The sequence below is a fragment of the Protopterus annectens genome, chromosome 8.part1 (genome assembly GCF_019279795.1).
Source record: "Protopterus annectens isolate FY-2018-M chromosome 8.part1, PAN1.0, whole genome shotgun sequence".
Lineage (NCBI taxonomy): Eukaryota > Metazoa > Chordata > Ceratodontiformes > Protopteridae > Protopterus > Protopterus annectens.
Genome location: NC_056742.1, coordinates 449733019 through 449760009, shown reverse-complemented (window position 1 = coordinate 449760009; position 26991 = coordinate 449733019). Strand labels below are relative to the sequence as shown.

Below are 26991 nucleotides of genomic sequence, written 5' to 3'. Positions count from 1 at the left end.
GTATCTTTATTTGTACAACCTGAAATTCACATCCATTCTATATAATCAGTTGCTTGATGCACTTTTGTTTAGGGTCTGAAGTCTACTCAGCTAAATTCAAATGTTGATTGCAAGTCCCAAGTCCTTTTTCATTAAAATACATTCAAGGCAGTCTAGTACCAAAGCTTGTAGATGAAGTCATAGATTACTTTTTACATCTGTTAATTACCATTAACAGTTTTTTTTTAATGTAACATTACCATAGCTTTAAGAAAATATTAATATCTGTTTTATGCATCCCACTATTTCCCTTTTCATTTACCTAAATGTCTCATAACTTTATAAACTATAAACATTCCTACAAGTGTAGCTATCTTGAGATTGAAGGTTGTAGCATCAATTATTAAAATAACATAATTTAGGAAATCAAAGAAAAAATAGAACAAAAACCAATAATAACAACAAGAACAGAGCACTAGCAACTATATGTAGTAATGCCATGCGTACGCCATCCCAGACTTGGACATTAAATTGTGTTGAGCCCCTGTACTAAAATTTAACTCGTGTTCATTAAGAACTCTCGATTTCTCTCTCTCACTCTCTCTGCACTAACCATGACATCCAATGAATTGTGTTTGCATGGAAATGTCCTCCCAGCTATGCCTTTTCTTCTAATCATATTTCATTTACTATCCTACTACCCGAAGTGGCCAATGTGGTACATCACAGCATGCATTAATACAAATGTGTAGAGACCCCCAAATCTGGGACATTACTGAAAAATATTCTGCTTAGAGAACTATGCACTCTGGTAACCATAAATGATTGTACTGCCATAAATAGGAAAACATCTGTTTCAGTGATTCTAATAATTCTTATCAAATATCCATCACTGAAAAGCTACATCAGTTGTTGAAAAGTGTAGTGTTATAAGCTGGTTGCTATAAACACAGATGTGCTTACCAACTATGAAAACAATTATAAAGCCATACTTTTAAATAAAAAGTTGAGCCTTGAAATAATTCGTGGCTTACAGGAAACAGTTTTCATTCCCCAAGTGTTACCAAGATTAGGTGCACATGTCTTGACACGTTAGACTGCAGCTGAAAATGTACAGTTTTGCTTAAGTGTTTAAACAGTTGCTCACAGCTTTCAATATCATGCATGTTAACTAGAAATTAACGTAGAACTGCATTTGCTGTGAAATTTACTTTTCTATAGGTCATCAAATCTTTTATTTTACATAAGATGTAGTGCAGGCAATCAGAATAAAACTTCTGTTTTTATTTGCTTTAATATCTGAGTTTTAATTTTAGAGGTGGATTTTCATGTGAATTTAAAGTTTATACTGAAAATTTTTTCTCAAGGATAGATGGGAACAGCCTGGTGACATAGAGTGATAAAGCCCTGACTACGGCCCAGCTGACCCATATTCGGTGAGGTGCTTGGGTGACTGACAGAGCTGCAGGAAAGGTTGAGCATACCTACGCTGGCGGGGCAGGGTGCTCATTGGTGATGCTCCCAAAAAAGGAGGTGTGGTCCAAAGAGGAGAGCTGTCCTCAGATGTAATCAATGAGTGTTGGGGGTAGGGAAAGTGAAAGTGGGTTGGGCATATAAAATAGAGGATAGATGGGAACAGACTGCAAACAGGAGAATGCAGGGTAGCTAAAACAACTGTTTGTGTCCTTTTAGAAATGTGATGAGAAACTGAAAATGTACTTCCTCAAATTCTACAGGTGGAAAAATAAAATGGTTACAGTGGTTTCCAAAAGGTCTTGAAAAGATAAAATGCCCTGAACTGTGAAACATTCATAACCTTTTCTTTATCAAGTTATTATGGGAGATATGTACATACATTCATAGTACTTACTGGACTATTGATCTGTGACAATCCTGAGAATTCTAGTCTTGCATTTCCATGGTAATTTTTAACAATTATATTTTATACACAATCCAGAGATGGGTTAAACAAGGATATGTTGAGATACTTTCATGTTTTCCCTATCTCTGAGGGGCAGTTGGGTGAAACTGGGGTGAATTTGTGGTTGCCCTTCCATTTGTCCAAATTACATTTGACTAGAGTAAGAGGTGCACTTTTCTTTATATAGAGTAGAACACAGTTCCATAGAAGCAATATTCTCTGATGCAAACCTATCCCTCTAACATGTCCTATTTGTTTTGCAAAATAGTTTATTTTAAGTGTGTATTTATGATACCAATGGACTTGTGGATGTGTAATAGGTCTGAAAGAACAAGGTCTGTTGACGTTCTGTGTGAAAGTCCTCTCAGCAGCCTGCATGGTTATAAGAAGTTAGACAAAGCCTTGAGATGCTCAGCACAGTTTTCACTATTTATTTCTTTGATTATTTTAGTTATTAAGTGTTCTTCATGTGCATATTTTTCAGCAAATTGTTTTAAGAATGTACAGTGATATACAGATCTTTAATAATGCTCTTACATCAGCAAGCTAGAGTCTAGTCGATAGTGGCATGTTTTTGCTTTACTATGAACTCTTCAACATACCATAAGTGGAAACTACCTTTTATTTTAAAGCATTCATCTTAAGAATCATCCAATTTTTTTTGTTTATGGTGGATGCTTCACAATATAAACAAGTTTCTACTTACGACATGTTGATGAGGTTGTAACAAGGTCTGAACGGATGTCATTCTAATACAGACTAGGTGATTGGTCTTTGTTAGAAACATGTATGTGCCCCTGTGCCTTCCTTAGATAATCTGATGACATGTTTATTTACAGAGGTGTTTTACATGTGTTGAGGCAGTGTGCTAAACTGTTTTCTGGTTTTAGAGATAATTAACATGCTCCCCCGACGGCTTGTGAAAGGGAAGTTTGTAAATGTGTTTGTACACATTTCTTCATTTTGCCATAGTTTTTTCTGGCCTGGTCCTGTATGGAATTGTTGCTTTCAGGAACTGTAAAATAGTACTTAAACTGCTCTTCTTCTTAATGGCATCGGAGAGGAATGGAATGCAAAATACAGCATGCATTATAAAATTCTGCCATAATGTTGAAGATGCTGAAAGTCGACTGCCTGGGAAGTCTGTCTGTTGCTAATGTTGGTCATATTTCTAGCCTAGTGGTCCTTGTGTCTCTAAAATGCAAGCAGTAAAGCCCAACAGGGTGTGTGTTGTGGAAATAATGCACACCAAGGGGTGCCTGTACACTGTAGAAGTGTGTTATTTTCACAATTACACACACCCTTGAGGGCGTTATTGTGCTTAGAGAATGGTGCTGTCTACAATATTATTTTGCATTTATTTAATTTTGTTGTAGATGTGACTCCATGTCCCCATTTGAAAAATGGAAAAAAGGGATTGTAGCTTGATGGATGGATTTATACATTTTTTTTATATTTTTTTGATGTAAAATAGTTCCTCCACCTAATCAATCAAACTTGCTTTAGTATATTTATTTTTGTTGGATAAAGTATTTTACATTAGAAATGTAAGTATGTAATGTCTAAACACACACACACACTTAGTTTATCCTCAGATTTCTGCCTGTGAACAAATGAAATGCGCACACACACACACACACATACACACACACACACACACACACACACACACACACACACACACACACACACACACACACACACAATGAAAGCATTGCACCTCCTTGCACTGCACCCCCACCCTGTTTTACCGCCTATGGTTTTGCTTTCACAGATGATTAAAGTCAGTCAAAAATGTCTATCATTAAGAGTCATAACTCTTCATGTTTAACGAATCAGTGCTGATGGGACTGCTACTTGCAATCAATATTCCCATCTAGCTGTCTCAGTTTGACTCACTGTCATGCATGAATGCATGTACACAAATACATACAAGTATAAATATAAGCATGCGCAAACACACACACACATATAAATACTCAAACAATTTTCTTTTTTTATTTAGTCTTTCTCTTTATTTTACTCTTACTGTGTAGCAAAGTGCTATTTAGTTGTTGTTGTCTTTCGACTTTTCCCAGTTAGGGGTCGCCGTAGCGGAACTCCAGTCCGCTAATGATTGGCAGTAGATTTTTATGAATGCCGAGGTGCCAGCTCGACATTCAGCCTTCACCGAAGGCACGCCCATTTACACATGTCTTTCAAACGCCCACCCAACCGTGGGGGGGGGGCATGCAGACTCCACACAGAAGGCACTCCCCGCACTCCAGCCGAGAATTGAACGGGAGAACCTCTTGCTGTGAGGCAACAACGCTACCGCTGCACCACCGCGGAAGTACAAGTGCTATTTAGTGATCATAAAAAATGGCCATTCGCTTCTTAACTGTGTGAGCTTCATGGCAGCTTAATATCCTGACATGAAGTGGTGAACATGTTTTTTATTCGGCATTACCTGTACATTAACACCCTGCCTAAGAATGTTCATTCTCCAATCAAAGTTTAGCGCACAGTATGCCCATTCTCAAAGATATGGTATCATATTACGGAAACTGTAACTTGGGTGGCAGACACCTGGCTGGATTAAATGTTATGTTTTTGTAGGTAGATACTGTGCATGCAGTCTAGGACCCCAATGATAAGCCCACTTCAATTTCTCAGTTGAACCCTAAACCAAAGTTGAGGAGCAGTCCTGCAACCAAAATGAAATTTAATAACTGAAAATGTTGTGATAAAGGAAGAGTTTGCAACATGCACACTTGCATTGTGACCTTTATTAAAAAATAAAAAAGTAAACAAACCAGATAAAGCACTTTTGTCTAACACATATAGACTTCATTAGAAAGTCCTTTATCTGGTTTGTTCGCTTATTTATTTTTTCAGTAAAAAAGTCACTTTGCCCAGTGTGCATGTTGTGAAATTTTCTGTTACTGCGGTATTTTTAAGTTATCGATTTCTCATTTGACCCAGACCACTGCTTGGTTAAGTAGTTTGTTCAGCTGCACTCAGAAGGCTGGGTTGGGAGGGTGGCCAAATGGTTAAGGTGTTTGCCTTACAAACACAAGGTGAAGGGTTTGAGTCTCACAAGAGATAATTGGCTAGGTTTAAAATAGCTCGGCAGGGCAGTTAGCTTAGTACTAACCTATGAACCTATGAAAGAAGGCAAATGAAAGTTGGCAGAAGCAAGTTCCAGATTCCATAGCCTTAAACCTCTATGCTAACTTCCAAACAGCTCCTTAGCTTCGTTTTTGTGAGCTGTACTTATTTGCATTGACATCTATTTGCATTTTACCCTGTAACATGCATACTTTATACAGGGTTTGGTACTTATTTGTAAGGTCATACGTAACTTTAAATGTTGTACACTTGTTCGTAGTGACTTAACTTTTTCACTTTGTATTAGAAAAACACTCAACTGTCACCGCAGTTTTTGGTATCCAAAGTCCTTCTAGTGAAAACAGTGCTGCTGCTAATATTAAGCTGTTTTCCATTTTGTCTGCACTCTTTGGATTAAGAAGATGCTGGTAAACTGACAACTCATTTGTACACCCTGACAGTTCATTACTTTCCAGTGTTAAGGGACATGAGTCCTGGAACCTCAGCTTCAGGGTCTACCGGCCTAATGATTGAGCCAAATTGCAGTGACCTTTATTAACGGCTGAATCACTAGGCACGCTCCCATAAGATTTATACTTCTTTTAGCAGGTGTACAGGTGCCTTGTTGATTACTTCTTGGGTAATACCTCGTTAGGAATGTTACAGGGCCATAGCCTGTGCTAAAGTACATCATTTCATATCATTTGCTGCTCTGTCAAGAAATGTCCAAATCCTGGTTTTGAACTCTTGACTGCCTGCTCTTGCTTGTGTACACATTGCCCAGTGTCTTATGAGAAGCTGCATATTAACCTTCAGACTTCAAAGAATTATTTGTGTATAATCCTTGTCATACATGCTGTTTGACATTTAGTTTTTTCTTGCCTATATTTGTAATTTACTTTCCTTTACAAATTGTACACTAATTCTCGTTTCAAGCCTACAAAGAGATGGCATCATACATGGTACAGACAAAAGATTCATGTTTTAATGAATTGCATACTTTCTTGTATGTAGTTGTAATGTAGGTAGGATCTGACAATTGGTGATAAAACAATGCATATAACAGGTACTCTATATTTTATTGTGTGTCTAGCAGTCTAGCACCAAGTGCACCTAGTTTACCTGCTGTGTGTGCGTTGGATCAGCTGGTTGAAAAGCCACCTCCTGCCAGAAATTGACAGGTGTTCCTGGGACTACTGCTGCAGTTGGGAGTAAAGGGGTTGATTCCACTCTTTCACGCATTCTTCTCGAAGTCTGTGTACTGAGTGTCTGACAGCAGGTGTGTTCCATTTGTCGCAGTCAATATGCTCGTTTCTTTGACTTTAAAAGTACCAGTTACCTAGGATTTATGTCTGCTCCCTGCTTTGCTAAATCTTGCCAAGTTTAAACTGTGTGTTTCTTTAGCATGTCTGGCTAGCACAGTAAATATTTTCTTGGGCTTTACTGAGCCTTTAGGTACATGAATAATTGATTACCTTTATAAGTTTTGCTTGGTATATACAGCTAAGCTCATTTACTTTCTGGTGGGGACCTTTTCCATTCATTCTGCTTTTCACTGAACTGTCTTGGTCTTTTTTCCCTGAAAATTTTTATAACTACTCTCATCCATCTGACATTCATACACATAGGATAACTTCTAGCTTTTTATATCTTTTTCAAGAAGGTAAATGAGCTCTTTCTTAGACACTTTACATTAAATTTGAACCACAAGGCTGAAGGTAAAATAAACACATTAGTATATGGACAATTTGGTGTAGTCAGGAAAGTAAATTATTTTTGCGAGGTGGGTAAAAATTAGAATACCTGTAGAAAACTCATACAGACATGAGGAGCAAATACATGCTCCTGACAAACAGTGAGCACAAGTCAGGATTTAGCCCCAGACCCTAGAGCAAAAGGCAGAGATTTTTTCCACTGATCTATCATGCTGTATTTGTACCCCTTTCTTGTTGTGGAGCTCCTGTGTATCCTGTTATATCTCAGTTGTCCATGCTGTCTTCTCACATTGCTGTTTGGTGATCTTGTATGACTGCCCTATGACCCCTTCTCACATTGCTGTTTGATGATTTTGTGTGACTGCCCTATGACCCCTTCTCACATTGCTGTTTGGTGATTTTGTATGACTGCCCTATGACCCCTTCTCACATTGCTATTTGATGATTTTGTATGACTGCCTTTTGACCCCTTCTCACATTGCTGTTTGATGATTTTGTATGACTGCCTATGACCCCTTCTCACATTGCTGTTTGGTGATTTTGTATGACTGCCCTATGACCCCTTCTCACATTGCTGTTTGGTGATTTTGTATGACTGCCCTATGACCTCTTTTCACATTGCTGTTTGGTGATTTTTGTATGATTGTCCTATAACCCCTTTCATTCTTGTTAAAGTACTTTGCCCCCACCTGCATTCTTTTGTTTTACTGTTTGTCTCATATTATTTGCTTTTACTTTTTACTGTGTCTGTTCAGTTATGCTTTTCAGTATTCCTCATGCCTTTTCACTGCATGACTTGTTTTATAGCCATGTATGTTAGCCATGTTATAAGTTTCATTTGTAGCAGACACACTTTTCCTGTGAAGTTGCACTGCAGTGTGATTTGTTGAAGACTTTAGAGAAGAGTAACCATATTCTGATTCCATATGGTTGATGAGTTTATACTAAGCTAACAACCACCAGGGTCTTTAGAAGCCCAGCAGTGCAACCCAGCCCAATCCACTTTTATCACCGAGTTCCTTGGACACCTGTATAATGAGGTGTGTTAGTAAGGAGGTGGCCAACAGTTATAGGGGGGTTTGTTAGTCAGTTAAAGAAAAAGCAGAGTCCTCAATGAAATTTGAACTCATGACCTCTGGTTTACAAGACTAGTGCTTTAACCCCGTCCTACAAGCTCACTTGTGGTGGTATTTTTCCTGGTTCAGTATGTACAGACCTTACCATGGCTTCTTCCTGGGCAGGTGAATCTACTACTCTAGCAACCACCCAAAGATCGACCCTTTGTATGCGAGATAGTTGTGTCGCTACAGCTTCAGTGAGTGACAATTTGAATGAAAAAAAATGAAGTATTTGAAGTAGAATAAGTCATTCAGTAGTTTAAAAATATAATCTTCTGTTGGGAGTGTGTACACATACAGGCAGTCAGACTTTAATTCCCCTTCTTTATAGTTGTCTTTTAAGCATAAATAAAGAAAAATTATTCCCATCTCTTAAATAGCCACTATTAATAGAAGTGTTTTCTGTATTTTGATTGTTTGATTACAGTGAAAGCCCAGCTTTCCATTTATTGTTACTGCCTTTTATCAGAAGTAGTCAAAACAGGAGACAGTGCTGTACACTGAAGTTCTAGCACTGTGTGAAGAAGCATTGAGGAAAGCATGGGGAATTCTAAGGTACAGAGGCATTATTAGTAAAGATAAGGCCATTGCTATCTTTCTGTACAGTGAGCCCTCACAGGATACATTGATTGTATCATTTTGGAGACACCTGTTTCCAAAGGAATGCACAGTGAGTGGGTGATATCCAGCAAAGGGATCACAAATGGGAAGGTGTCCAGTGAGTAGGAGATATCCAGTAAAGGGATCACAAATGGGGAGGTGTCCAGTGAGTAGTTGATATCCAGTAAAGGGATCACAAATGGGGAGGTGTCCAGTGAGTAGGAGATATCCAGTAAAGGGATCACAAATGGGGAGGTGTCCAGTGAGTAGGAGATATCCAGTAAAGTGATCACCAATGGGGAGGTGTCCAGTGATTAGGAGATATCCAGTAAAGGGATCACAAATGGGAAGGTGTCCAGTGAGTAGGAGATATCCAGTAAAGGGATCACAAATGGGGAGGTGTCCATCAAAGGCCATTATGAAGAGATGGTAAGAGGAGATGATATGTATACCTCTCTGGCAAGGAGACAGAAGAGGAGCTCATTTGAAACTTTCATATCCCTTAAATTAGTTAACAAAGTATTATGAAGGATAATAAATGTCATGTGGAATATGCAGTAGTTTTCAGAAGAAAGATGTATGAGAAGAAGAGGAAAAAATACAGATGATGGATTTAAGGCAGTTCAAGTAAAGAACGGGTGAGTGATGTATAACTTAGCAAGGGCTGAGAGTTTGTTTAAATGGTGGAAAATGTACAGACCAGATTGGGCAAGTGGATTTTACCTGGTGTCAGAATTCATATTTCCAAATGTACAACTGTTCCATTTTACAACAGAACAGTTGTTTCCTTATGACACAGCTTGAGTTTGTTCTATGAAAATGTATCAGACATATACCTAGAACTGTGAAGCCCTCACTGTTGTTCTTGTACGTGTAGGTGCCTTCATTCCTGGTGTACCTGTGCAGCCAGTGCTTCTGAGATACCCAAACAGACTGGTAAGAATTTTAATACCTTTAAAATGTACAGCTATCCACAGCAGCAGCTGTTTATTGTATTTGTAATATTTATTATCTATAAGATTTTTGAGCAAATTTAGCTTTTGCATTATCGACATTTCCTTACTTGCATACATTTAAAAAACACACATTGATTAATTAATTTACACTTTGTTGACCAGGTAAGTCCCAGTAGATTAATAGCCTCTCTTCAGGGAAGACCTGAGGTGGTATTCATGTTGACTGGGGTAAGTGTGGCCAGAACAAAAGGGAACTTGTCCTACTCATCATTATGAGTGGGACCCATTTTGAAGAAGCACTTTGTTTCTTTTCCAGGCAACACTGGTTGCCTGAAGAAACAGAGAGGCAAATGGAGAGAGAAGGAGGTGGCAGACTGGTGTAAACCAGAGGAGAAAGTAAATATTGAGACCGAAGAATGTGTGTAGGATTCTGAGATGCTTCAAAGAAGTCTGTTTGATGGAGATGAGTCAGTAAGTGTGTCTAGCGTCATTACCTCATTCTACCTAATCCAGGGAGAATGTTTGAGAAGGCCAACCCAGTTAGTTTCTGCGCCTCCTTTCCCCTTTACAAAAAAAGAAAATATATTTTCTAAGCTTGTTTCCTGCCTTTCCTGTAAGTCGTCTAGTCCAGATACAGATTTGCTGTATCCAGGACTGTTTGTAAGCTTCTGAGCCCCCATGCCTTTCTGTGTTGGAGGGAACCTTCTATGTTAATTTTGTTTCTTAGAACTAGCCAGTTTTCTAGTTTAAGCACTCAAATCTGTTTCTTTGAGCTCAGCGTTTGTTCAGAACTCATTGGAAACACTAAATAAGCTACAAATTACTACAGCACTCAACTTTCCGCACTTGTCTAGAGGAAGATAGTTTTTAGTGCTAAATAAATAAGCACCTATCCAGGCATATCTAAGGGTCAGCTCCCAGTGTTTTCTCCTGTCTACCTGATGAATCTGGGCATCTTGAGGCAATGCAGCAATTGCCTCATGTACACAGACAACCCTCTCCTCCTACCACCCAACACTACAACCTGAGAGAGATGCACTTATATAGCCAAACTGGAAGCAAAGCTCTCTTCACCCAAGACTGGACTAGACATTCAAGAGGAGGAGGTAAATACTTCCACCACACCACATTCATCACATAGTGCCTCAAAACCTTCACCACCAAAACACACACATAGAAACACAAAACACACACCTACATTCGTGGAGGCTCTCAGTACTAATCTGCCCAAACAACAGAGACCTCCAAAGCAGAAATGGAAGCAATTCCCCCCCCCCCAACACAGCCAAATGACACATAGCCCACATACTCAGTGTGCCACTCAACTACAGCCCATAAGGCATAACGTACCCAACACTCTAGTCATAGGTGACTCTATAGTCAGGCACACTGATGTTACACTCACCAGGCTAAACAAGGAGAAAGTTACTGTCAGCTGCCTGTCGGGTGCCAGGATCCCCCACATAACACATGCACTTTGGTCACTCCACAACAAGTACAAATATGACTCTGTCATTGTCCATGTTGGTGTGAATGACCTGAGATGTACCTCCCTGGACTACTTCATGTAGACATGGAGGAGCTGTCCGATCTTGTAGCCCAGACAGGTATGACCCTAGCCCTAAGTAGCAGCCTGCCATCACCCAGAATGATACCACAATACAAGGATAAAATGATTGACTTCAAAATTGGCTAAGCTTCTGGTGTCATTCTAAGGGGATCCAGTATCTGTCTGCTTGGGATGACATGATCGACAAACCACGATGCTTTGCCAGAGATGGCCTGCATCTGTTGGCCTTGGGATTCCAGATACTGGCTAAGGCTTTTGCCACCCCTACAGTGCCTTTTTTAGGCAAGGTTCAAATAACAAATTCACCACCGTAACAGGTACAATCAAGCAAAATCTGAGGGTAATGCTACTCAGTGCAAGAAGTCTAAACCTCAAAATGCACTCACTCGAGACACTCCTTAAAATGGTGAACATCGATATCTGTGCAGTGACAGAGACCTGGTTCAAGTCTCCAGAGAGCACCCCTGCATTACCAGGCTATAATTCATACCACACCTTTCAGCCACATAACCTGGACCAAAACACTAGGCGGAGGCGTGCCCATATTTATTAAGGATATCCACACCTCCAGGTTAGTTGCTCAGCATAACACGTCCAGGATTATCCAAGTGCAACTAACTCTGGGCAAGACCGCAATCCAAATTGTAGCTTGCTACAGATCCCCTACTATGCCCCAGGATTCCCACTCCTCGTTTCTTGACACACTAGAAAATATTAGGGTACAACCTAACACCCTAATAATGGATGATTTCAATTACCCCACCATTAACTGGGAAAACTACTCATGTACCAACTCTTGTGCTCAACGTTTTCTGGAATTCATAAATTCCAACAACTTTGATCAACTTATGCACACCCCCACCAGGGGCAGTAATATCCTAGAACTGGTCATTACCAACATGGGCAACCGGTGTTCCACACCAAAGGTCAGTTCCTCATTGGTCACATCCGACCACAAGCTAATCAACCTAGACATCCACATCCCAACCCCACCCCCCATTAGGAAAACCACTGTAAAAAGTTTCTCCAAAGCCAACTTCACATTTCTTAAGACAGAAGTGACAAACTTCATGACTCCCATGCTGATGGACAATAGAGGTATGACTGCTGAATCCTATACAAATGCACTTTATAAGCACTTACACGAGTGCATGGATAGTGCTATCCCTAACAGAACCAAGATGCTATTCTCCAAAAAAAGGAAAACAATCTGGTGGTGCCCTGCCATAAACAAACTCTATAACAGAAGAAAGAAACTGTTGCAAAAAAGAGTAAAATCCATGATTGGAGGAACTCCCTGGTCAGCCTCAGTAAGAAGCTGAGATCCCTCATAAAATCCTTCAAAGCTGGTTACGAAAACAAAATCACCACTGATTCTAAAGACAACCACAAAGCATTCTATAGCTATGTTAAGAATCTCAATGGCAACACTCAGATCTGCTCTGAGTTACAGCACAATGGCACTAAATATACAGAAACAACTGATATTGCCAACATCCTCTCTCACCCCCTAAAAGGCTCATCTCTGTACTGGAAGAATGCAAAGTTCCTGTAATCATGGCAGCACAGGTAAAAAACACACTCTCCAAAGCCAAGAACACAGCATCCATGGGACATGACAATATCCCAGGCTGCATTCTACACAAACTACAGAATGAACTGGCACCCCACCTAATTACCATGTTCAGTCATAGCCTCACCTCAGGCTTTGTGCCTACTGAATGGTGTACAGCAATGGTTATTCCACTCCACAAAGGGGGAGCAACCACGGTCCCCAGGAACTACCACCCCATTAGCCTGATGAGCCTGATCTGCAAGGCTATGGAACGTATCATCATGGAACTTATAAACAATGACATTGGTAATCTCCAAACTCTGGGCCCTACCCAGTTCTGGTTTGTAAAAGGCAGATTATGTCTCCTAAACCTGATGGACTTCTTTGAAGCAGTCTACAAAGCCTCAGATGAGGGTAAGGTGGTTCACACAGCCTCTCCAGATCTCGCCAAGGCTTTCAAAACCATCCCCCACTCTGGAATTATAGATAAACTCACTAAACTAGGTGTAAATCCCTCTGTCACAAGATGGGTTGCCAACTGACTCACAGACAGAACCCACACTGTGAAAATAGCAGACTCTAAATCCAACTTCAGACCAGTGGTAAGTGGAGTACCACAGGGTTCAGTCCTGGTTCCTCTCCTGTTTGGTATCTACTTCTCTGAAGTACAGGCTAACACAGAAGGTCTTTGGCTAACAAAGTTCGCAGATGACTGCAAAGTTGGAGCTATAAACAAAACTCCTAATGATGTGGACATCCTACAAAAGGGCCTCACTGAGACAGATGCCTGGTGTCAAAGCCATGGCCTCGAGCACAATGCCAAAAAGTGCATTGTCATCCCCTTTGGTAAAAACTATGTACCCATTAACTACCACATAGGCAGTAGTCTACTTAATACCGAAAGTGTGATAAGAGACCCTAGGACACAAGTGGTCAGTAGTCTCTCCTTTGATAATCACATCGCCACAGTAGTCAGGAAATCCTTCTACGTGGCACACCTCATCACAGTTCACAAAGGTTTCTCATCCAGGAAAAAAAGAGGTCTTTGTTCCCCTCTCCTCATCATTCAATAGACCCATTATAGAGTACAATGCCCATTTTGGTATGTACCTCACCAAACATCTACAACAACTGGAAAGGCCGCAGAAATACAAAGAGGATTACCAGCGTCAAACAGATGCCTGATGCAGACCATCTCAAAAAACTCTAGCTTTACTCCGTCACATATCGCCTACTCAGAGGTGATGTCTGCTTAACATACAAAGCTATGTCAAACCCAGAGCTGTTGGACATGCTGCACTTAAAGAAATCCCAATCCCTCTGAGCTACATGCTCTAGGGACCTAAACCTTGTCACCACAATAAACAGAACATGCTGGAGGGATAGAGTCCTGTCTGAGAGACTTCCCATATTCTGGAATAAACTACCTATCTATATCAAACAAAGCTCCTCATTAGCACTCTTCAAAACAAATCTTGGTGATTGGATGGGAAATAGGAAATTACACTGGGGATCACGTCTGTGGCTCTGCTCGACAGGGGCACAGGGAAAAATTTTCTTGGGTGGCAAAAGCCAGGGTAACACTTTGGCTAGGCCTATATAGGCCCTAGGGCCAATAACCTAGTACCTACCTATGAACCTATGGCTTTATAAGTGGGATGATTTACTTAAAGAAATGGTGGTGCTGAGTGAGCCAGAAAATAAAGGAGATGTTTTCTGGAGGGACATTATGGATAAAATAAAAAAGGAGGATGGAAAGACAATCTTGAAAAATAGTGGTGAGCTGGAAAGGAAAATGTGCAGATAAAGTAAAAGAAGACAAAGGTGTAGTAGCAGAAAAGAAGGAAGAAGAAAATGAGAAACAGAAATATGTGGTCAGGATTCAAAGTTAAGAAGACAAATAAATGGACAAGTATGAAGTGTCGGACAATTTAATAGCTCTTTGGGTGTAAAAGTTCACATTTAAGAACATTTATTCTTATTAAAAGAGACATTTTGTGACATTATATTTGAGACTGTTTTTCAATTGAAATTTTTCTTAGAGAATATGAAAAAAGAAAGACTGTAAGCCATGGAATCTTTGTGGTAAAAGAATTTAACAGGGGAAACAAAAAAGAAAATTAATGTACAGTTTCTATCAGAGGTAGAAAGAGAGACTTTGAAAGAACATTTGGTAACTTTATGTAAACAAGGACTAGACATTGCACAAGTTTGTGACAAAAGGGGTTTAGGGACTGGTGGCTGGGATTGTAATATTGTGTTAAAAACAGAACTAGGAAAAATATACATATATCAAGCATGAAAATGTGGAGGGGAGTAGGAATATAATAAATTACTGGGAACAACACAAAACTGTTTTTGTTTTGTTTGTTTATTTATTTTTTTCTGGAAAAAAGGACATTTGATAAGTTACTGTGACAAAAGAAAATGTTATTTGTGGGGAAATGAAACATGATGTAACATGAATTGAAATGCTAAAAATGCAATAATATTGAACATATATGGATGGATTGCAAAAATAAAAGGAAAGAGAAAGAAAAGAAAATGACACAGGCAAGAAATTTTAGTAGTAGTAGAAATAGAAGAAAAATTAGATGAGAAAAAAATGAGGACATAGAAGAAGGCTTTGAAATAAGTGATGAAGATGAAATAAGTAGGGAATTAGTAAAAGAAAAAATATATTAGCAAAAGGGTAAAAGAAAAGGAAATGTAAAGGGATAAGTACAGAAGAAAAAGAAAGGAAATGGATGAAAAAGAATATATACAGTTAACGACTGAGGGTTGGTATAATGGTTTAGGTGTCTGACTCACAGATGCAACAAACAGTGTTAGATTTTCACCTTTGGGAGGGAAATTGGCTAAGCTTAGCATGGCCTATTAAGAAAGCTAGCCTAGTAAATAGCTATGAACTTATCAAACCATGAATCTAAGGAAAAGAGAAAATGAAAACTTTAGAGTGCTTTATTTAAATGTAAATAGTATTACGAATATAGTAAGAATAGATGTCTTGGACTGGTGTAATATATGTGATATCAATGTAATTATAACAAGCAGAGAAATCATAAGGAGGAAAGATAATTTGGAATTTGGGAAATGAGAGATATTCTGGAATAGCCAAATTCTGTAGAAATACAGTAAAGATATTAGAATGTAACTTCAGCAAAAATGGGAAGATTAGCCATTGCAGATTTAAAATGGAAAGAGCAAGTATAAAGAATTATAACGTTATATGCTTATGCTAATTGTAAAGAAAAGGAAATGTTATTTCATCAGATTTTAGACTATGTAGTGATGAATATGAATATTTATAGTAACGGGAGATTTAATTCTGATTTAAGAGGTAAGAGAGAAAAAGGAAAGATATTAGCAAAATGTTAGTTATAAAATTAAAATGTGGTAAGTTTAAACTCTGGGACAAAAATTCATGGACTTACAAAAGGCATATGTACAGAATTGAAATAAATAATTTTAAAGTATCAGAAGGTTTAGTTATAGGTAGTTGAAATAGGATTCTGCGATCATCTTCCAATATGGCTAGAGATAAAGGAAAACGAGTATATAAGGAATAAAAAAGGATAACTGAGAAAGCATGGAATGAATAATTAAAGAGATTAGTAATACAGTTATAGAAAGATCATATTACTACGAGAAAAGTTTATAAAAATGGGTATGAATGGTGAATATTTAAGGAAAAAATATATAAAAAATTTTTACAGTGTCGGTATGATGTGAGAAAAGTAGAAAAAGAAAATATAAAATAACATATAACAATGCATTGGAAGATTTAGAACATAATAATAAAAAATACTTTGACAAAAGAAAAAGAATTGTATGAAAGAAGTAAAAAAAAAAAAAAGAATTATTATGTAAGCAAATATATTTTTTTCTAAGGAAAAAGAGAAGAAGTATTGAGTAACTTAAGCAGATTAGTAAAGGAAAATGGCAGTGTAATTTGAGAAATAAAAACATTTAAAAGGAGAAATAAAAAGGACCCAGGAAAAGATTACGAATAGTCTAGTGCAACATATATAGTATACTATATATATATATATATATATATATATATATATATATATATATATATATATCTAAGGAAATGTCTAAAGGAAAAAAGAAGGTAGTGAAAGAAGCATGGACAGTAAAAAAAAGTTAACAGAAAAAGAGAATAAAAAGTTGGAAAAGGAGATTTCTTTAAATAAGGTAGAAAAAGTATCAGAACAAGTAAATACAGATTTGATTGCAGGACCAGATGAAATCAGGTATGAAATGTATAAAAAAATTAAGGGATTTTAAAAAATGTAAAGATTTTGAATGAATGGTTAAAGGTTTTATGTATAAAGAATTATGTAGTGGAATACCTAAAGTCATGTGGAAGAAGGAATATAGAATACAATTAAAAAAACTGGAGATCAGTAGTATTGAATAATAATGATTGTAAGATCTTTATGAAAATAATGCAAACGAGATTTGAAACTAAATAGAAAATATTATGGAAGATAGTATGTATGTATGTATATATATATATATATATATATATATATATATATATATATATATATATATACACACACACACACACACACACACACACACACACACACACACATACACACATACATATATATATATATATATATATATATATATATATATATATATATATATATAATGTGTGAGAGAGAGAGAAAAGAAGATGTGAAAATCAAGATAGGAGACCTTAATAAGGATTTGATAGAACTGGACATGAAATCTTATGGATAATAATGAAAGAATATAAGTGAGAAAGTTAGGAAATTATGTAAGTCAGCATATAATAATAATAAAGTAAAAATACTTGTAAATAGCTGGTTAAGCCAAGAGATACATATGAAAAGTGATGTAAGACAGGGATGTTCATTGAGTTGCATACTCTTTGCATTAGTTATGAATGTGATTGTATGTGAAATAAATTACAAAATGAAGGAGGCATGGTATATAACACATATAGGGTTACAAATTCCAATTCTCTTAATGTATTCAGAAGACATTTTAATAATCGCAAACAAATTTGGATAAAATAAGTAATAATTTGCACAAATCAGTGTCTACAATTGATAGGGATGGCTGTAAGTAAAGAAAAAACTAAAGGCTTAGGTGATGTAGTATAGATAGGGGGCTGTTTAGAGATGACCTATGCCTGGCCTACAGAGACATCTCTGACCATGCCCTAATGGAAATGCTGCACGCCCACAAATCAAATAGGACTACAGTCACTTGCTCCTAAGATCTCAGCCTAGCCTGTCACTTAAAACATGCTGAAGAGCCAGATTGTCTCCCAGAGACTGCCACTACTGTGGAATAAACTCCCAATTCATGTTAAGCAGAGATCCTCAATGACCCTATTTAAGTGCAACCTGGGCAACTAGATGGGAGACTGTAAATTAACTCCTGGGGTGGCACCTATGTCCTTCATGATGGGACAGACAGTGCTGATAATAGATTTGCTCTGCAAACAATCAAACCATTTTACAATAGTCAATTAGGGAACCATCTAACAATTAAGTAGGGAACATGGGTGTTACATGGCTAAGCTTGTAAAGGCCCTAGGGCCATTAGACTAGTAATCACCTGTGAACCTATGTAATTTAGCAGTGAAAGAAATTTCTGTGTTAAGTGTAAAATTGGGATTAAACATATAAGCAGAATTCAATGGGAAGAACAATAGGAGAAATAAAGCAAACCTGTCTTTTCTGGAGAACATATACATTATTATTCAGAAAAAAAGTTTATTTAATAAATTTAGTACTGATGGAAGAATAGCATACATATTTATATTGCCAATAGATTATACCCAGCAAAAAAGTGTTTTATATTTAAATAAAGAGAAAGGTGGTTTATGGTTAATTAATCCAAGTAGTATAGGCTGTTTCAATAGTTTGTACAAGGTGTTAAAAGTGGATATATGAAAAAGATTAGAGATTAGTAGTAAAATTGTGTAAATATAAGTATGATAAAATTGGGGTATAGTAAAGGACATTAAAAGAGAGAAAGAGTCTACAAGTCAAGAAATAAAATTTTACAAAGAAAAAAATATTTTTTTGGAAAATAAAAATGTGATATATGAAAAGAGAGAAGAGTGTGGTATAAGAGTGTAATGATAAAACATTACTATGTAAAGCCATGAGAAAAATCTAACAGATGAAAAAATTAAAGATATAAAAATAAGACGCAAATGGTGTAATCAGAAAGTAGAATGTCAAGATTTTGTTGAGACTGGTAATAGATAAATTACCATTGGAAATAGACCATATAAAAAGAAAAGTGATAGAATATGTCTGCATTCTCAAGAAGAGGAAATTTTGGAACATGTGTTTTTGAAATGAAAAGAGGAAAAAAATGTTATGAAGAAAGCTATGTAAAGAATATTTTTTTAAGACATAAAAATAAAAGAAGTGGATAAAATAAGCATGGATATGAATAAATATGGACATTATAAGAACAGAAGTAAAGAATATGTTAAGAGGATAGACACAAGGTTATTTTATGTTATATAGGTTATATTTAATGAAAGAATAATTGAAATTATGTTTAATGGTAAATGGATTTTAGCAACAATGTTAAGTAAAATCAGATGGTTATGAAAAGGGGAGTGAGGGGGTCTAATAAGGATGAAAATTTAGTATGATTGTAAAGGAAATTATGAATGTGTGTAAACAGAGTTGTATATATCTATATATTTGTATGTTTGTAAATGTTTATAAATATGTAAATATTTTGTAAATAAGATTTATTTTTGTATGTAAATGAAGGACCGCTGCATTTTTTTAAATAAGATATATTTTTGTATATAAATGAAGGATCCCTGCATTTTTTTTGTAAATAAGATTTATTTTTGTACGTAAATGAAGGACCCCTGCATTTTGTTTTTGTAAATAAGATTTATTTTTGTATGTAAATGAAGGACCGCTGCATTTTTTGTATGTGCTATGGGATCTTTTGCTTCCATCTGTGCTACTGTCATCTCAAGCAAATGTGACATCAGTTTAAGATCTCGTCCAAAATACTACTCATATAAAACATTTAATATTCTCCATGCTAATGGCAGTATAATGTAATATTTTTGATAAAATGGAAATAAAATGTTTGATTTAGGATTTATATTTTTCCCACAGAGTATTTACTTTGTGACTGCTTGAACTGATTCAACATACTAATGTGTGACTTTGTAAAACATTTGCACAGGGCAAAAGCTTTTGTTCATCAGATTAGTCAAGTAACTTCATTTACCATGAGCACTTGCTTGTCCCCTTTTTTCTCATTGTTCTAGATATCTCTATTTTGCTGCCAACTCCATCAATTTATTTCTTAAAGACCCACTTGTATTTTTTGGATTCATATTTCCTGATGTTAATGCTTTTTTTTATTTTCCATTTTTTATCAGTTCTCTTTCTTTTGCAAATCCTTTTTTTGTCAGTTCTGCAATTAATTTTACCCATTGATGATGTATTGTGTGTGTATCCACACCTCCTGTGTTTCATGTCCTCTTCAATATATATTCCCTGCATTTAGGATTTCTGTAATGTTCTGGTCCCCATTCCCTTTATTGACAGTCTTCTGTAGCAAGTATTGTTTGAGTTTTGTCATCTTTTCCCAAACTGGCATGCATACTTGAACACAGTATTCCATGTGAAGTCTTTTTAGCAGCCTCCAAAGTCGAAAGTCAGCACCTGCATATCTGGAGTCCACATTCCTTTTAATACAAGTTACCATTTTGTTAGACTTTACCAATACTCCTCTATCATACTGGTGTAATAGTACTCCTAACTTTTGTACTGTTTCTACATAGCTACCAGTGAATTGCATAACATTGTCCACCTTTATTTTATTTATTTATTTAACATTTGTTTACCAGGAAAGTCCAACTAGGACAAAGCCCATTTTTGAAGGAAGCCCAGGAACAAGTGCTCCAGATGCATGTCTTTGGAATGTGGGATGACCCACACAAATGCAGGGAGGACATGCAGACTCTATTTTGCTGCCAACTCCATCAATTTATTTCTTAAAGACCCACTTGTATTTTTTTGATTCATATTTCCTGATATTAATGCTATTTTTTTATTTTCCATTTGCTATCAGTTCCCTTTCTTTTGCACATCCTTTTTTTTCAGTTCTGCAATTAATTTCTCCCATTGATGATGTATTGTGTATGTATCCACACCTCCTGTGTTTCATGTCATCTTCAATATATATTCCCAGCATTTGTGATTTCTGTAATGTTCTGGTCCCCATTCCCTTTATTGACAGACTTCTGTAGCAAGTATTGTTTGAGTTTTGTCATCTTTTCCCAAACTGGCATGCATACTTGAACACAGTATTCCATGTGAAGTCTTTTTAGCAGCCTCCAAAGTAGAAAGACAACACTTGCATATCTGGAGTCCACATTCCTTTTAATACAAGTTACCATTTTGTTAGACTTTACCAATACTCCTGTATCATACTGGTATAATAGTACTCCTAACTTTTATATTGTTTGTACATAGCTACCAGTGAATTACATAACATTGTCCACCTTTATTTTATTTATTTATTTAACATTTGTTTACCGGGAAAGTCCAACTAGGACAGAGCCCATTTTCAGAGGAAGCCCAGGAAGAGATGCTCCAGACGCATGTCTTTGGAATGTGGGATGAAACTTGAGCACCTGGAAAAAAACCCACACAAATGCAGGGAGGATCTGCAGACTCTGCACAGAAGCCACTCCAGCCAAGAATCAAACTGGAGAACCTCTTGCTGTGAGGCGAGAATGCTAACCGCTGCGCCACCCTTTAATTTTGAATCTTCATGCTGAATATGTATTTTCAATGAAGACATGTTTCTCTACAAAAAATGCTTTCAAAAGTTGTTGGGTACTTCATTAGGTTTACATACATTACCAGTATGATAAAAAATGAACTCTAATTAAAAAAAAAATACAAAGCATTATACACCTGATTAAAATAAATGCAAGTATAGAAGAAATCCTTTCATTTGTATTTTGATAATTTATGCACAAGTAGTGTGATTTATTTTTAAAGGTACTGAAACTTTTCTTTTTGGAAATATAGGTAGAAAATAGACAAATAAGAATGTTTCAGGAATTATTAAGGGCACAATATAAATTAAATCAAAGAAAGGAGTAAAAATGACTAAAACCAGTGGATGCGATGGTATCCTGTCTGAAATTTATAAATGCTTACCTTATGAAATAATTAATATTTTATGTTACTTTTAATATTATATGTTACAAATTTAAAGAAGTGTTCTTTTCATAAGATACTCTATGATTGTAGCAAATATTAAGCAGGATAACAGGACTTTCAGTATAGAGCACATCTGAATGTTTGAGGAGTTGTGGTGTTCTCTCTAGACTATGAGAAGTTAGTGGAATGCCTGCTGCTAGAGAAAGAAAACTTGATATGGAGGAGAAGCAAGATTAAGTCTACCTTAAATGCCAAAAAAGAGAAGCAAAAAGTAGCAAGTAAAGCAAACTTGTGACAACAAGACATCCCTACTTGTCACTAGAAATTAGCACCACCGCCAGAGTGGGGTCAGTTAATGGGAAAGTTTCTCTGGTAGAAGGCATGGATATGGATATCAAACGTAATGGTAAAAGAATGGAGGAAGTAAGTACACTCTAATGATGTCTAGTCCCTGAGAAAGTTTGCAAAACAGCAATCCACATGATTAATTGCTCTAGGATCCATGAGACAATTTAATAAAAGAAAAAATGAAGTAGAAGACAGGAAAAGGAGGGATAATTTGAGATCCCCCAGTGTGTAAGAAGGAGTTGATAGATGAAGTTGTCTTTAATATATATGACTGAACAATTACAAATATAGATGGATTTACCCAAGGATAAAATTATGCTGGACAGACCTCCTAGGATGGCCATTTCACCAAAGTTGTCACAGTAGCTCCTATTGCCAATTGTAATTAAGATACAGACATTATTTGAAAGAACATGTCCTTTCCCAGTTGTGGATGAAGGGCAAAAATCAGGATTATTTGGCTAGCATGAGGAAGAAAACAGAGATTCACACCCATTTTAGTATCTGTTGGAGAGTGCTGAGAGTTTTTTTCCACTGAGAATGAATGTATTTCTGGATCCAGATGAGGCAGTAGTGGCACTGGTGACCTTTGTTCTTGTGGCTGATTCAGGCCATGCCACGGGTCAAGAAAATCATCAGATCAGGATGTCAAACCTGGTACTAGTAAGCAAGGAGTGGAGAGATGACCAAAGAAGCCATTTCCTTTGTTCAGAAACAAGACAGAGGAGAAGAGAGAAATGGAGTTGCTCTCTAAAAGAATAAGGGATGCCCTTAGTAATGACTGGATCCCAGAGGTTAATGGCAAGTCCCAAGAAGACTAAAATACTAACGTGGTAGAAGGAGTCATTGTTTTAAATTGATAACTTGTTGAGATAAGGCTTGTTTACTTATAAGAAGTGGGTCTGATTAATATGTTAATGTAAGTATATATTTTTTATTCAAAAAATGTTATAACAGATTCAGTGCTATAGGGTTAGTAATCTTGCTTGCAGAGAAATGGTGAAGATGTACAGATTATGCTTTTATTAATTGCCATATCTTCACAGAAATGTTATTTGTGTTTAAAGAGTGCATCAAAATGATTAAGAAAGTGTAGGAGGAGTGATGTAATAAGAAAAACAATCTGGGAACCAGTCAAAAGGATATTAACTAAAAGTAGGAGGGAACTAACATTTAATTGGCATGAACTAAAGGTAGAAGGGAACTAACATTTAATTGCTATGGTATAATGAAGAGAGAGGTCAGATTTTTGATTACCAAATAGTGAATACTATCTCCTCTGTGAGAAGGCATAAATAAGCAGATGTTAATACATATGCAAAGAAATTTGCAACAGCTAGGGTTAGGGTTCTGAAAATAAATGTAAAATGTTAGAAAAGTGTTAAAACAAAAATGTCATGTGGGACTAATCTCTAATCATCATAATCAGCCACCTTTTTCCCATTTTTTCCTCATGGAGTTGGGGTATCGTGTTAACTGTCACCAACTCTCTCGATTCAGTGGCACACTCCTGCCTTCTTCAACACTCATGTCCGACTGTCGCAGATCTACTTTCACACAATCCATCCACCTCTTTGCTGGACATTCTCGCTTCCTCTTACCTTCTTTTTGCCTGTCCCAAATCTTCCTCACCAGATTGTCTTCTGCTTTTCTGCACATGTCCAAACCACCGTAATATGTTCTTTCTGATCTTTTCTGCAATTGGAGCTACTTTGGCTTCTGCTCTTATGTCCTCATTTCTACGTCTGTCCCACAGTGTGCATCCTACCACCTTTCTCCGGCACTTCATTTCCATCACTTCTAGCTTCTTCAACTGTTCTGCCTTTACAGCCCAGGTTTCTGTACCATACAGTAGTACTGTTTGCACCATTGTCTTGTACACCTTACTTTTCAGTTTTTTTGGCTTTCTTCTGTCATAGACTACACCTGACACTCTATGCCAGTTGGCTGCAGCCCCCCCTGATTCTAGGTTTGACCTCTTCATTCAGACTTCCCTTCTCCTCAGCCACTTCTCCCAGATACTTGAAGCTGTTTACCTGTTCCACTATCTTCTCTTCTATCTCTATTCTCAGCTTCTTCTGATTTCCCCAGTTTCCTGCCATTACCACAGTCTTATCTGTGCTTACCTTCATCCCATGTGCCTTCAGTTTTGCATTCTATTCTCCTGTCCTTTGCTGAAGTTCTGCCTGTAATGCCACATCATCTGCATACAACAATGATACCGTTGAGATAATTGAGGTACAGAGATAATTGTTCAGGGTGCTTCTAGGAGGGGAGGGTGTATGGAATTTCATAGATTAAGAAGTAGGAGCTGCATTAAAGAGAGGTAATGAATGCTGTGGGTGCCATGAAAATAAATTCTTGATCAGAGTTAACTCTGATCAAGGTCTTGAGGGGGCTTATAAAAAATTGTTAATATGACAAACCTTGGTTTTAGGCTGGATTTCATGTATAATTAAATTAAGGATTTACGAAAGGGTCCAGCTGACAAGGCAGTGACAGAAGCATCATGGATGAGGACTGCAACAAATGACTATAAGGCTGCATGTGTGCGTGGTTGACATTATGCATAAAGCAGTGCTCCTTCAAAAATACCCCACTGCCTGACCCCCACTTCCAGTCATTTGCCATTACTGTAACCTTTCTAGGTATGGTGTTGACCACTAAACTGAGTAAAAGTAAAACTAATGTAGAAAAAATAAGCAGAATAGAAGTCCAGCATTTTAGCATCCTTGTAGTCAGTATCTTTATTAGAGATCATAAATATTTGTCTGTTCTTGTTAAACAGTTTATTCCATATTTTCTTTTACTTCATAGAGATCATTTAGGTTTCATAACAAACAGGCAAACTCAAGATAACATTAAATGATTCAAATAATAATATACCATGCTAACTTAAAAAAAGAAAATAATAATAATTCATGTAGATGTAAATAAAGTTTATTATTCCATGGAATGTTCTTATCTTTTCAAAATTTTAGAAATATTTACTTTTGCTATGGAGTTTATAGATATTACAATGTAACTATATTATAACTGTATCATTATGTCATGAGTGGGTCTTTTTTATCTCAGGAATTTACCACCACAAAAGATGCAAAACAAATGTGTCTTCTAGCCCTTTTTGCTTTAGCCATTGAATAACTGCTAAACGCCATTCGACATATTGAGCTAAGCATTATGTAATTAAGAGTACATATGAATCTATCATACATTTTAATTTATGGATAATGTATATAACTTCTAATACTGTAGCATCAGTTGTTCATATTGGTATAGAACTTTGCATTACATTTAAAATGTATTAACAGTAAATCAAATTATTTACTGTTTAATCATGAAAAAATAACTCTTTTGCAGGTGAATGTATTATTTATTCTAAGTAGTTACAACGTTTCTGTAAGTGTTTAATCTGTACTGCATTATTAATATAGATTGCAATAGAGCTGTTAGTACTTGTACTGAAATGATTGAGGAATGTACAAAATTATGTTTTTAAGTTTAAGATGTTCTGTAGGTAAAATGAGTCTTCTTAAAAGTGTGACTTCTTAAAACAAGTTGACAGATTATTGAAGCGTTTATTTATGTATTCCAGTAACAATTCAGAGTTTTTACAAACGCTGTAGTGTGCCATTTTGACATAACTTCTGTAGTTTGTTTTTTCACCCCAATCTGTGTGCTGTTCTTAGCCATAGACATTTGTTGTACAGGGTTTGCCTTTTCTTTTTTTTCATAGTAAGTCAGCTACTTGCTTTCAAGTCTGATTAGTAAAGGTAAGTATTCTGTCATAGTCTTGGTACTGGTTTCTTGATCAGAACTGTCAGGCCCTTTAACCTGGAGTTCTGCAACTTTGAAAAATAAACAGATTGTCAACCAAATACAAACAATGCCGACACTTGATTTTACATAGCTGAATCACCACTGTTGTCCTTAATTACGCTAACTCTGAAATTACTGTACCTGTGAGTAAGCAGAATATTCTGATCTATTGCAGTTTTGGACTTAGTGTAACTCTTACCCTGTTTGCACATAGTCTTAAAATTCCAAAGATTGCTATTCTGCACCTTGCAGTTTTGGTAGGAACCCCTGATATTTCTTGCTATATATAGGTGTGTATATCAGTATGATGTCATTCACAAATAATTAACTTCTTTGCATTTTCTCTGCAACTACAGGTTTGTTTTACCATGTTGCTATTCTATAGAGTTCTACCTTAAAGATTTTACTACTACACATGTTTCACTGAAGAATGACTTACCCATTGTTGTACTATATATGTAGTGTTATCTTCATTGCTGTGTATGTCCCATGTCTTATTGCTGTGTAATTAACTCATTGTTATAATATGTGGTTTACATTAAATCAGTTGAAATCCTGTTGTAAAAGCAAACGCTACTTTGCTTGTTTTCTAATTATCTTTGTAATTATCTTTAATTTGAACTTCTGTACCTGCAGGGCCGGCCTTTGGCCAACTGGTGCCCTAGGCAAAAGTGCTCTATGGCATTTTCCCACACCACTTGGTGCCCCCATCCTGACATACCTACACCATCCAGATTATGGGAAAAATGCCCCTGCTAGAGCGGCGCCCTAGGCGACCGCCTAGTTGGCCTATTTCTAAGGCCGGCTATGTGTACCTGTACATTGTCATTTGGACTTTAGCTGTGTGGGTCCCCAGTTAAAATGGGCCTCTCCCAATTACACAAGCTGATCACCAGAATATAAATAAAATGAGCAGTTTGTAGTTTTCTACTCATTTAGCATAACCATGCTTGGTAAGGAAAAACTGATGATTAATGTGTTTGTTTTGCATATCTGTTTCTTTTGTTATTTTACTACCACTGCCTGATAAATGTTTTATTCACGTCCTTCACATTTCAACTTTCAGCAAAACTGGTTTAAAAGTAAAAATGAACCATTTTTA

General features: G+C 36.7%; 1 protein-coding gene across 2 annotated transcripts in view; it reads left to right on the top strand.

The window, feature by feature from the left end:
- Window positions 1-26991, top strand: part of LPCAT2 (lysophosphatidylcholine acyltransferase 2) — a 777819-nt gene that overhangs the window by 505361 nt on the left and 245467 nt on the right. For both annotated transcript variants that reach the window (XM_044082005.1, XM_044082006.1), the window contains exon 6: window positions 9301-9359. In XM_044082005.1, coding sequence (XP_043937940.1) covers window positions 9301-9359 — 59 coding nt within the window. The remainder of the gene's footprint in view (window positions 1-9300; window positions 9360-26991) is intronic.